The following is a 12719-nucleotide window of genomic DNA, read 5'->3' on the forward strand; positions in this document are numbered from 1 at the left end:
ACAATATTCTGTTCAATCTTTATTGATTAAAATAGGCAGCCAGGTGGAATTCCGCTTCTTTAGCTGAACTAGTGTGTTTCTTATGACACATGTTCACTGGTGTTTTCTGTGTAAAAGACTTTCACAGCTCAAATTTTTGGGATACAAGAAGTCTATCAAATGATTAATGATCTCCTGCTTGACTTTGTGTTCTTTGCCATATATCTACTTGACAAACCTTTGATTTTGAAAAATGTAAGTGTTACCTCTTCTTTGGGATTATGCATGTCTTCCTCTAAAAGAAACAGGTTGAGTCAGTGTTGGAGAAAGCTCTTAGTATTATAGTGCACAGAGAACTGGAGAAGCTTAGCATCTGTCTCTCAAGGGTTTTGCATCCTTTTCGCTTTTTCTTGATTTCTTTTTAATTTCCTCATTTGATGAAGATTACCTCATATCTGTAACTTTTTAAGAAGGATTTAAAATTTGTACCACCTACAAAATGCTCTAGTGGATCAAATCAAAGGACAACATTTCAAAAAGAAGATTCTGATCAAGTTTTTTTTTTTTTTTTTTTTTTTTTTTCCCAAGATTATCACCATCTTATGATCATACGAGATCATCTATGATCACCGAGCCCTTTAAAAATGGGATTTCAGTAACTTAGGTCAGGTTCAAGGATGTGTATGCATACCTTACTACATCCTAGACATTGACCATAGTGTTTATTTGAAGCCAATCTGTTGTTGTCTGTGGTAGTTAAACCAGCTATGTTGCAGAGCTTCCCTGTGGAATAAGAGTTAGGTTTCTAGCCCAACCCAGCATTATGATGTGTGGCAGCATAGCTTCTGTCTTGTTAGCTAAGAACAAAATAAGCTCAGAATATATCATAGAAAAGATGTGAAATGCTTTTATTCATAATATTTTTAATTCATAATAAAATAATAATAATTCAGTGGACAGTGTTTAATGTTTCAGTAATGCAAAATGATGTATGGCCCTGTAGAGTTTAATCCAAGTAGTCTGAGCTATTTCGCCATCCTAAAGTGTTTGATTTATGGCAGGCTATAATATATTTTGAGTGTAAAATGTATTTTTACTAACCTGTAAATAGAGTTCTTTGGTTTAAGCCTTTTTTAAGAGATTAAGATGCTTTAAGGCCAGATTTGGCAATACTTTTTCATTTTTAGATGTGCACATGAGTATCCAATGTAGTATCTCATGAAGCTTTATGAAATAATTTAAATCAACCTGTCACTTAACTATTACAGCTCAAGGGTGGCAAATAATTTAAGCGCTTTTGCACATATCTTGAGATACATGAGATTACAGTTGAAAACTTGATTGTAGGTATCCATAACACTTCTGAAAATATCACTTGAGTTTTGCTGTGTGATGGGCTGAAATGTTGCTTTTTCTGTTCTGGATGTTAAGCTGTTTGTAAGCACTGAAAGTTGGCAATTAAATGGCAAAAAGGACTAAGGCAGAAGCTGGAAAGATGGGGTTTTATTTGTCTTTATTTTCTAAATTGAGTTAACATAAATTATGTGAAAATGATGAAAAAATGATGCTTTCTGAGGGGTAGAGGAAGAAGCGCTCAAATTGCTATATTACATCTACTGTTTTTTATTCTTGTTCTTTACTTAGAGCCAGGTACTGAAGAAATAAAAAAACTACTCCTGCTGCTACTTGGGTGTGCGGTTCAGGTAAGTTTAAATAATTACGTTTACATTTGTTTGGAATAGTTTAAGTGTTAATGACTTCTAATCTTACTATTTTAATATCAGAGGTTGCATGTAACTGTGACCTTTCTTTCTTTAGTGGTAATACCCTTGAAAATCTGGATGTTCTGTCAGTTAAAATGGCTACAACCATATACCCCTTATGTATTACTGTAGGAATATGGCAAACTTTGTAGGATTTCTAATTGTTTATTAATTGTAATGTTGTTAATTTACCTCAGATACTGTAAACAAAGGAATAAAATAGTAAAAAACCAAAGAATTCTTTCTTTTATCTTACTGAAACAGTTTGAATTAATTCTGCCTACTCTGTTTCTTTAAAGTTTGTGGATGACTTCAATTTATAATGTAAGCACGATGAATGAGTGAGAGAGTGGTTGTATATTTTAAGACCTTTGAGGTCTAGAGCTAGAGTATTTTGGTGGGGTTACTGTTGCTTTGTATCTGTTTTGGAATTGATGATCAAGGGCCTAAGCTAGGAGCGGTCCCACTTAAGTCTTTGGAAACAAATTCCAAGTCCATAATGCTAACCTGCACAATAACTGTTTGCTTGCTTAGGATTTCAAAAATAAGAGGAGTGAATTGTGAACCAAAACCAACCTTCATTGCTCATATTGCTAGTTCCCATAGGTGTGGAAGAGATGTATGTGTGTGATCTTTACTGTATGAGGATGCATCTGAACTGTATGAGTGTCCCTAGTCAGACTACTCCAGTGTGTCATATCAAGCAAAGAAGCAAATCTTTCCAGTATTGGCTCTCTGTGTTGTTTTGCTAGGAAAATTACAGTTTAAAATAGGTCATGACCATGCAAACTTTACCTTCTAGACGACTCTAGCCTAGGCTTTGAAGATTTGCTTATGTGTGAGGATTTGTGTTACACCTTTTTTGCAGGCTTGGTGAGTGAGTAGGCCACAAGGCAGATAAGGTGGAAATTTGTAAGTGAGCTATCCTATATAGTAGCTGAGTAATAACTCTTTGTGGAAGTAGGTTATATCTCTCAGTGAGAGAACCTACTTTGTGCATTGAGCAAGTGACAGTAAGATCAGTGAAGGATAGATGACAAGGTGGAAATTTGTCTGAGATATTCTGTTCCTATGATCACGTATTTAATAAACTTTTCTGATGGACTGCTGTTCTTGTTAGGAAGGTTGGTACCATTCAGCTAATTAAAATGAAAAAATAGATCAGTCATACATTCTTAACAACTCAGATCAGTGATGTGAGTATTAAAGGAGGTCACTGGAAAAAATATTTGCGGAACACTTTGTCTTAAAATAGCTACTTGTTCAAATTTTATGAAACTTCTTCCTGGCCACCATTTCCGTAGCTGTTTTTTCTTTATCATGTTGAAGGTCATCATAACTACTACAATGTGGCATAAACCAAGTTTTTACTGGCCAAGAAAATTATTGGATAATAATTCAGTAATGTCATTATTGAAATTTCAGCTTTATTATATTTAGCTCTTAGAAATACAAATGAAGAATGAAACCACTTGTAATTTAATATATATGTGTGTATATGTAATAGATGTATATTCATTTTTAGTGTCAGAAAAAAGAAGAATTCATTGAAAGTATCCAGTGTCTGGATTTTGACACAAGAGCAGCTGTTGCAGCCCATATTCAAGAGGTATGTAGTCATTTTTGTGCTTTTCTATTTTTTAGCGGTAGAATACTGTGTTGTGAGCAGGTTAATTGCATTTGTTCTAATAATAATTCTAATGATATAATAATTCTAATCTCATGTATGCAGTATGTTATAGTCACCTTTTGCTTTTTTGTTTTGCCAGAAGTACGATTACTGCTTTCATCTTTCATGTAGATAAACTGAATGTAATGGAATAGCTTCATAAATATTTTTTTCCATACCTTGTCTGGGAATTTAACCCGTAGAGTTTTAAAGAGGATGCTTTTTCTCTTTCACTTTGTTTTGTGCAGGTAACTCATAATCAAGAAAATGTGTTTGATCTGCAGTGGATGGAGGTCATTGTATTGACACAAGAATATGTTGAACCTCTCTTGAAAAACATGGCATTACATTTGAAAAGACTTATAGATGAAAGAGATAAGCACTCAGAGGTACAGATGTGCTTTATTGCTTAAGTGAAATACAAAAAATGACTTAGAAAATGATAAAGCTACTATTTTTAGAACTAATAAATCAATGTATACTCCATTAGTGTATTTAAATGAGGGCTCCTTACTGCCAAAAAGTTGTTGCAGGTGGTTACAGTGTGCATGCATACTGGCTGTTGAATGCTGTGACAGACTAGAAGAGATAGTAGCAGATGATCTTTGTCAGATAAACAGTTTGAGACACCTTCAAATAACATTCACGTGTGGTTATAAACAGAAAATCCAGAGTTGTAGCAGCTGAAGACTCCATGAATCCGTAACCTATCTGTTTGCATGCCAGTCACTGAGAGATGCCTGTTGTGTTACTGTGTCATACAACTTGGAGTGAACTGGAGCAGAATCCATACTAGGAGGGGAGGTTTCACAAGCTTATCATGAAGTGGTCATTGTACAGTGTGAGAATCAAGAAATTGAACTGTATTTTTTTTTAAAAAGTACAAGTTATGATTCATCTTCAGGGTCTCAGATTTGCCTCACAGTAGGTAGCATGGGTATATGTTAATGTTGTAATTACTCCAAGTACTTCTGTGACAGTTACCAATTTTGTCCAGTTCACAGTAAAACAGAAACTTAAAAACAAGGGGAGAGGATGTGTGGTAATCCTTTTTAGCAAAGCAAAGGAGAAACAGAATCATAGAATCACATAATGGTTTGGATTGAAACTTACCTTAAAGACCATCTAATTCCAACCCCCCGCCGTAGGCAGGAACACCTCCTACTAAACCAGGTTGCTCAAAACCCTACCCGTAGCTTTACTGTAGAAGAGATTTTCATTTTAGGATAACACCTTTCTTTATATGATCAAATAGGAATACTCCTATATGTCTGATGCTTTATTCAGCTGGCAAGGATGCTGGTGCTCACTGAATAACACCAGTTTCTTTATGTTTATTCTTTATTTAGAGATTGGTATTTTTTCAAGGAATACATGCCATTTCATTGCCCAGTCCATTCTGGGCACTGATAATTTTTGTGGGCTTAAGTCCAAATTTGATTAGTTTAAGAATACCCCAAACTTAGCGTTGAATAGCTGTGACTATATAAGACTTGCTTTAGGTACAGAGGTGTATGTAGGACTTCTAACTTCTTCTATTGCAGAACTCATATTTTTCTATTAATATTTTACTTTATTAGACTATCATAGAACTCTCAGAAGAACGGGACTCCCTCCGTTTTCTACCTCATGCATCAGCAGCACAGTCACCTTGTGGATCTCCTGGCATGAAACGCACCGAAAGCAGGCAGCACCTGTCAGTAGAGCTAGCAGATGCCAAAGCAAAGATAAGAAGGCTTAGACAAGAGCTGTGAGTACATGCAGGGTACAGATGCGTGTTGAGAGTTGTAGTTTTAAAATGCTTCTGTCATGCAACAGTAATGCTCTAGAAATAAATTCTTCATTTTTTCAAATGTTAAATTATGGTTTAGAATGCCTTTTTAAGTTCTTGCGTTTAGAATGCCTTTTTAAGTTCTTGCACCCCACAATGTGTATTTCTAGCATGTAAGCTTTTTTTGTGGACCACTGTGACAAACGCAGCTTTTCATCTGAGTGCATCTTAACAATGCACAACTAATCTAATGCGGTATTGCTTTTTTTTACACGTAGTGTCCGTACTGTTTGAGAGGCAAGTTCTGTGTGCCTCCTCTGTTCTTCTGGGTCAGTAATGTGTGTTTGACTGTGGCTTTAATGTACCTGTACGCATATATGTTTTTTAAGAGAGTATTTTTGCAAGGATATTTTAGGGGGCAGGCAAGTAAGAACTGAAAGTAAGAGCTGTGTCCTTGATTGCTCAAGGAATAGTAGCAAAAACATCATACTTAAAAGGAGATGGTGCTGTAGTGTTTGTAGTGTTTATGCTGCTTATTTGCAGCATAAATAAGTTACCTGTTTGTTTTTGGAAATATAGTAAGAAATACTCACCTGATTCATTCATGTTTTACAAAACATTTTAATTTGTTGCAGATAGTAAAAAATCACTCATTAGAGTAATTTCCAGTCCCTACTCTCTTCATTTATTTCTGTGTGGAAGACTTTTTCTGTGGTTGTCTGCACAACCCATTTTTTTTTTATGCCTCTCAATAACTGTTCCTTACTTGGGTCTGGCATGCCACTCTACAAATTTAAATGAAGCAAATCTAATTCCACTAAACCTCTTTACCCACTGCAGACCTAAACAGTAGAACAAGCTTTGAGTTCAGTGTCAGGAAGTGGTTATTTATGGCAATGGAGGATATAAATTGCAATGTGAGTAAATGTTTTAGGTGGGGTTAGGTAGAGTTTCTTAGTTTCCAGCGTGCTAGGTTCATCCAGTTAGGGAGTGCTGCCTTCTCCCTCTGGTGGTGACTCTTTAGCTAAGGGGTTACACCTTCCTTCGCCTAGTCCAAGTACTGAGAAAAATCAGTCTCACTGTAACAAAGATGTGTTTCCTTGTTTTCGTATTCTAATTAAAACCTTCTTATTCTTTCTGTTTTATGAAGACAACAGATTCAGGGTCCTTAGAATCTAGGAACAAACCTGAGCTATTGGGAAGAGTTAAAGAGAAAAACAATAGTGGGAGAGTGGGAGAATTTGATTTTCCGTATAGCAATATGTAATATTTTTTTTTTCTAGAATGAAAGGTGCAGTTTAAACTTAAAATTACAGAAGCTAAATTTAAAGAAACTTAATGTGTATGTAAGTAACTTATATAGAATGGAAACAGCCTAATTAGAGATTTTTAATCCAGTGCATCTAGTGGGGAGACAAGACAGGTAAAATTAAGAGTTGAAAGTAACATAAGTTAAAATTACCAGCTCATCAGTCTGCCCTTATCAGTTTGTTGATCAGATAATCTCTAGCTGGCTGGATGAAGTATCTGGCTGATTTACTCAGAGAATCCCCTTCCCCCACTACATCTTGGTTTTTATGAAGAATAGAGGACAAAAAGATATAGCTTTTTTTCTTTCCCCCTGATGTCTGTATTATTATGTGTCTACTGAAATGAGCCCGCCCAGGATATTCTATAAACAGCTGCACCAAGAAAATTAGTGAAAAAATTGCTGTTATTAGTTTGATTGACAGTTAATAGATAGCCTAAACAGTGAACACTGGTATGTTCTGTATAATTTAGTACAATCCTCTCTAGTCTGTAGCTGAAGCATGCAATTAGGGCAACAGTGATGGCTCGGAACGTTTCACATTTTGCACTCTATTTGAATTCAATTCGTAAATAAATTTCCTTTATGTGTAGCAGTACATTTAAAATACTAGACTTTGGTAAATTAAATTCTGTCTGTAGCATTTGCTATTAAGTGTTGTTGATACATTTAAAAATAGGTTCATTCCAGAGTTGAAAAATAGTCAGCTTAAAATTTACTTGTAACATCATTTTGGCCGTGATCCTTCCTATCTGGTTTAATATGCACTGTAGCTAATACAATTTCATACAAAAAATCTGGAAAGATTAGGTTTTTTTTGTGATGCCATATACAATGTTTGGATGCATGGAGTGATTTGAGGCTTGTGGTCTAGAAATTCCAGAATTAGAAGTTAACACAGCTAATTTTCTGTATTAAGTCCTGTGGTTTTTGATATAAAACAATAATATTGGACCATGAATGTTAATAGTGAAGCTATAATAACCTAAGGTAATACGGAATGCATTTATATTTCTTTATTGTTTCTGAACACCCGTGTAGAGGAAGACCTTTGATAACTGCTGTGGACACTGATGTTGCAGTCAGTGAGCTATATATAGATGAACCTCTGCATACCTATAGGCTGTCAAAGACCTTTTTGAAATAATGCGTGGTTGCAAAAAGGTCATTCACTGTGAGATTGACTTATTTTTCCAAGCCAGATTGTTTCAGTTTTGTTTAAAACAAGTGTTGTTATTTTTTTTTTTTTTTTGACAGGGATACTTCTAGATTGTATTATATATTTCAATTTACTAAATTCTTATTTCCCCCTTTTCTACTTCTTTATTTTGTATTTCTGTATTTTCTACTTCTGTAATATTGAACATTACTTATTCTGTCCTTGAGATAATTAAATATTTCTTTTGCATTTACTCATTGTTTAAATAACTCATTTTCTGAGCATTGAGAAATTAGCATTAGCTGGAAGTTAAGAATATGAGTCCAAACACTGCATTGTTTCCATAAAACTGAAATTCATTCTAAAAGAGGCTGCTTTTCATAAAATCAGGTTATTGAGCAATATCTACTTTTAGTGAGTAAAGACACCTGAAAAGCTTAGTTCTTTACAAACAAACAAAAAAAAACCCAGAAGTATAAAAGTGCTTTTTAAAACTGGATTGATTTACCTCATGTGTGGCATGGTGGTCACTGTGGTGCTGCTAGAAAAATATCTGGACTGTTTGAATACGTATTTTGAAGTTATTCTGAGTTTACTTCTGGAATCTCCTGGTGCACACTCATTTGTGTTCTCCTGTTTTTTTTTCTTTTAAACAAAGATATTCCTTATCACAAAAATAATTGCATAAGTAAGAAATAGTGAATAGTTTAAAGAACTACAGAAAACCTGTCTGAATTAAAAAGATTAGATATAGGCTATAACCTGGAGAATACCTGCAGCATAATGCATACCTAAGCGTGATGTCCATGAGATACTAATATTCACTGAGACTTTGTTTATTTAATCCCGTACCTTGTTCTCAAACAAGGTGATAGTTAGGAAGTTTTGCAGTCGTGTTTAACTGTGTTTCGTATTTTTTTAGTGAGGAAAAGACTGAGCAGTTGCTTGACTGTAAACAAGAACTTGAACAGATGGAAGCCGAGCTAAAGAGACTTCAGCAAGAGGTATGGGCTTTGTAAATCTTTTGTTTGTTTGTTTGTTTTTTAAAAAAACTGCGGGCTAAAACAAATTGCCACTTCCAGAACAATATTATTTGTTTCTTTTATCATATATGGTAATAAGAAGTAGTTTTCATGCTTTTTAAAAATATATTTTGTTTTTATACTCTGAACATGAGCTTGTATAATTTCCAAATTTATTTAGACTAGTATGCTGGTAGAAAATTCTGAATTGGGTTACTGTTTCTTCTCTAACATTTTTTTTAATTTCCATGTTCAAGATATTTACCACTACCATATCCTGTAAGTATACATGTGCGTAGTTTTTCTTAAAAACAGTCCACTCAAATTTTGGCTGTTTTTCTTTATACTTTGAATCTGTGTAGGTAATAAGGGACAGCACGATTCACATTTATTTGACAAATAAATATTCATCCAGGTTGGCGGTCAATACTCATCTTTAATTATTGAGCAACTAGAGATTAGAATTTCTCCATGCAGGTACCTGAGGTTTGAACAGGAAGTCAGAAATAGTCATCTCCCTTTCAATGAGAAAAACATTTGTAAAAATGTTCTGTGTCTGAATTCCTAAATTATGTACAAATTAAAAATTTATTAAATTATTATTAAATTAAAAATTAAAAATTTGTACATAATGTACAGCAAATGACCTCACTGGGATGTTAGTGAACCTCAGCTTGGTAACATACTTTATTGTTTATGTGTGTAAACAATGGTTACAGAAAATAACAGTTCTGCACTCAAGTATTTTTCTCTGTTTTCATAGAGAAATATTCCAGAGATTTAGATTTACGAAGATTAAATCTTAATAAAAGTTGATTGTTATAACACTATTTACCAAAGGTGATTTTTTTTTTTTTTTACCTAATTTTTTATGGACTTTTAAAATCCTGCTTTGCTTTAGTAGCCTGTAGTCAGTATTCAAGAGATACTGATACTTTTTTTAATTATGAAGTTGCTGTGGTAAAAGTCAATTGCTGTGATGAAAGTCTTTTTCATGCAAGATACATTACGAATATTAGTTCTTAATGTAATACATTTAAAGTAAAAGCATACTCCATGCTTATATATTTCTAGTACATGTGCAGAATGGTAGTTAAAAAATAACAGCAGTCAAGTCTGTGAAATTTATCAAAATCTTCAAAGGATTTTTAGAATTGTGTACTTGTATATTTCTGTGACCACAGCAGTGCTATTTTAAACACTTTTAAGCATTGTGAAGAGGTAAAGGGTCTAACCATGTATCAATGAGCATGGAGAAAATGTTTATGGGATTTAATACTCTTCTTTAATTTCTATGTTTTCTAGAACATGAATTTACTCTCAGAGGCCCGTTCTGCCAGAGTGTACAGAGATGAATTAGATGCTCTTCGTGAGAAGGCAATTCGAGTCGACAAGCTTGAAAGTGAAGTCAGCCGGTATAAAGAGAGGCTGCATGATATTGAATTCTACAAAGCTAGAGTGGAGGTATATTACAGAAAATACTGAATAGCCATATTTTTTGTTTCCTGTGGCTTTTTTAAAGTTACTTTGACTTACACTGTTTCCACGTCCCAATGTTTCATAGCTTCTTACTCTGGGATATGTAAATAATCGGTCTTTATCATAAATTACAATTCTTACATAAGACCCATGTGTCTAATCCCATGCAGTTTCATTTGAAATCAGCAGAATTCACCATAACTCCAAGCTGGCAAGACCAATCGGAGAACCTCGGTTTATGATATATACTACATGACGAGGAAGCCAGAGAGGGAGTTGATTAACAATATACTGTAAATATAATAACTCTTTTCTCTTGTGTAAGTCTTCTCACACAAGGCAGATTTCTAAATAAAGTGTTGAAGAAATAGTGGCTCAGCAAATACTAAATGAGTATAGAATGACAACATTCTATGGATAAGCATGCTAAAAAAGATGCACTGACCAGACAGGAGATCGTTAAATTCGTTTTGAATTAATTAAGAAATCATCAACATGCAGGGTTTTATTAGGCATTCATTCTGTCTGTAAATAGCAAATTTGTTGGGCAAATGTGAGGATGGTAGGATTTGGGAATGAAACAATTACTTGTGGTAGTCAAAGCTAATGAAAGTTTTAAGGAAATTTCAAGATGTGTATTAAAGAATACGACCCCTAGAAAAGTGGGGAGAACCTGAAATGAATGTTTATTGGAAAAAATAATTGGTATGAATAATAACTAGTTTGAAGATCTTTCTTTAGGGAAAAAATGATCCAAAAGCAGACAAGATACTAGGCTAAACTACAATGCAAAGTTGCAGAATATTATTTTATGCAATTTTTACATTTAATGTGGATTCTTAGAGTCACAAGGTTGGATGGGTGTCTCAGGAATTCATTCAGTCCAGCTTTTAAAAAATTAGATACTTTTTATATACCTCTACCACTCCAAACAAAAGCTTGGCATTCATCTGTTTTTTAAGACCTGAGCAGTGAAGTATCCACAACCTTTCATAGCAACTTTTTTTCTTCTCTGAAGACTGAGACATGTCACATGAAGACTGAGACATGTCACATGTCCTCTCTCCTACTTCTTTATGCTCTACTGCCCTACAGCATTCTGCCTTATAAGGTGTGTTTTTCTGTTTTCTGGGTTCTGTCGTAATTCATACCTTGCTTAAAACTCAAGAAGCAAGATCAAAACATTGTGATCTGTGGTAACCTCCAGATCTTCACCATACAGATCTGTTGTCTAGCCATGATATGATACAATATCCCCAATCATATCTTTATCGATGAACTGTGTGAGGTTCAACAAGGCCAAGTGCTGAGTCCTGCACCTGGGGCACAAAAACCCCAAGCAGAGCTACAGGCTGGGAGAGGAGTGGTTGGAAAGCTGCCTCGCAGAGAAGGACCTGGGAGTATTGGTGGATAGTCGGCTGAATATGAGCCAGCAGTGTGCTCAGGTGGCCAAGAAGGCCAACAGCATCCTGGCTTGTATCAGAAACGGTGTGGCCAGCAGGGCTAGGGAGGTGATTGTCCTCCTGTACTTGGCTCTAGTGAGGCCGCACCTCGAGTACTGTGTTCAGCTTTGGGCTCCTCGCTACAAGAAGGACATGGAGGTGCTTGAGAGAGTCCAGAGAAGGGCGACGAAGCTGGTGAGGGGTCTGGAGAACAAGTCCTACGAGGAGCGGCTGAGGGAGCTGGGCTTGTTCAGCCTGGAGAAGAGGAGGCTCAGGGGCGACCTTATTGCTCTCTACAGGTACCTTAAAGGAGGCTGTAGAGAGGTGGGGGTTGGTCTGTTCTCCAATGTGCCTGGTGACAGGACGAGGGGAATGGGCTAAAGTTGTGCCAGGGGAGTTTTAGGTTGGATGTTAGGAAGAACTTCTTTACTGAGAGGGTTGTGAGGCATTGGAATGGGCTGCCCAGGGAAGTGGTGGAGTCCCCATCCCTGGAGGTCTTTAAAAGACGTTTAGATGTAGAGCTTAGTGATATGCTTTAGTGGAGGGCTGGTTAGTGTTAGGTCAGAGGTTGGACTAGGTGATCTTGGAGGTCGCTTCCAACCTAGATGATTCTTTAAATTAAATAACTTCTCAACACATGTAAGCTTTTTCATCTTAGCAATCATAGGGCAATAAATTCCACAATTCAAATATGTGGTATGCAAAATACTTTCTGTTGCTTTTTTTTTTTTTTTTTTTTTAAACCTCAGACCTTTAACTTTCATTTCAAGTCAGCCTTTTAGTTGTAGTCCATGCACTTGCAGTGCATCTTTCCAGGTTACATCTCAAATCACAGAGATATTTATGGTTTCATAGAATAATAGAATGGCTTGGGTTAGAGAGACCTTAATGATCATCTAGTTGCAACCCCTCTGCCATAGGCAGGGATGCCACCCAGTAGATTGTTCGATTGTGATTATTGACAGCTTATTTATTCTTAGTGCTTTTCTCTCTCTTTTTTGTTTTTCTCAGGTTATGTAAATTTTTCTGTAAGCTACATTTATATGAAATTGCTGTAAATCTGTTTTTAAAGTGTCTGTTACAGCTTTGAAAAGAATGTTTCAGCATTTCTAAAACCAGGTAGCAT

At 35.4% G+C, this 12719-nt stretch overlaps 1 protein-coding gene across 9 annotated transcripts in view; it reads left to right on the top strand.

The window, feature by feature from the left end:
* Positions 1–12719, top strand: part of CCDC88A (coiled-coil domain containing 88A) — a 76829-nt gene that overhangs the window by 28844 nt on the left and 35266 nt on the right. For all 9 annotated transcript variants that reach the window (XM_082757444.1, XM_082757436.1, XM_082757439.1 and 6 more), the window contains exons 6-11: positions 1624–1682; positions 3268–3351; positions 3660–3800; positions 4992–5161; positions 8573–8654; positions 9978–10136. In XM_082757444.1, coding sequence (XP_082613570.1) covers positions 1624–1682; positions 3268–3351; positions 3660–3800; positions 4992–5161; positions 8573–8654; positions 9978–10136 — 695 coding nt within the window. The remainder of the gene's footprint in view (positions 1–1623; positions 1683–3267; positions 3352–3659; positions 3801–4991; positions 5162–8572; positions 8655–9977; positions 10137–12719) is intronic.

Source organism: Aythya marila, assembly GCF_965140915.1.
Source record: "Aythya marila genome assembly, chromosome: 3".
NCBI classification, from domain to species: Eukaryota; Metazoa; Chordata; class Aves; order Anseriformes; family Anatidae; genus Aythya; species Aythya marila.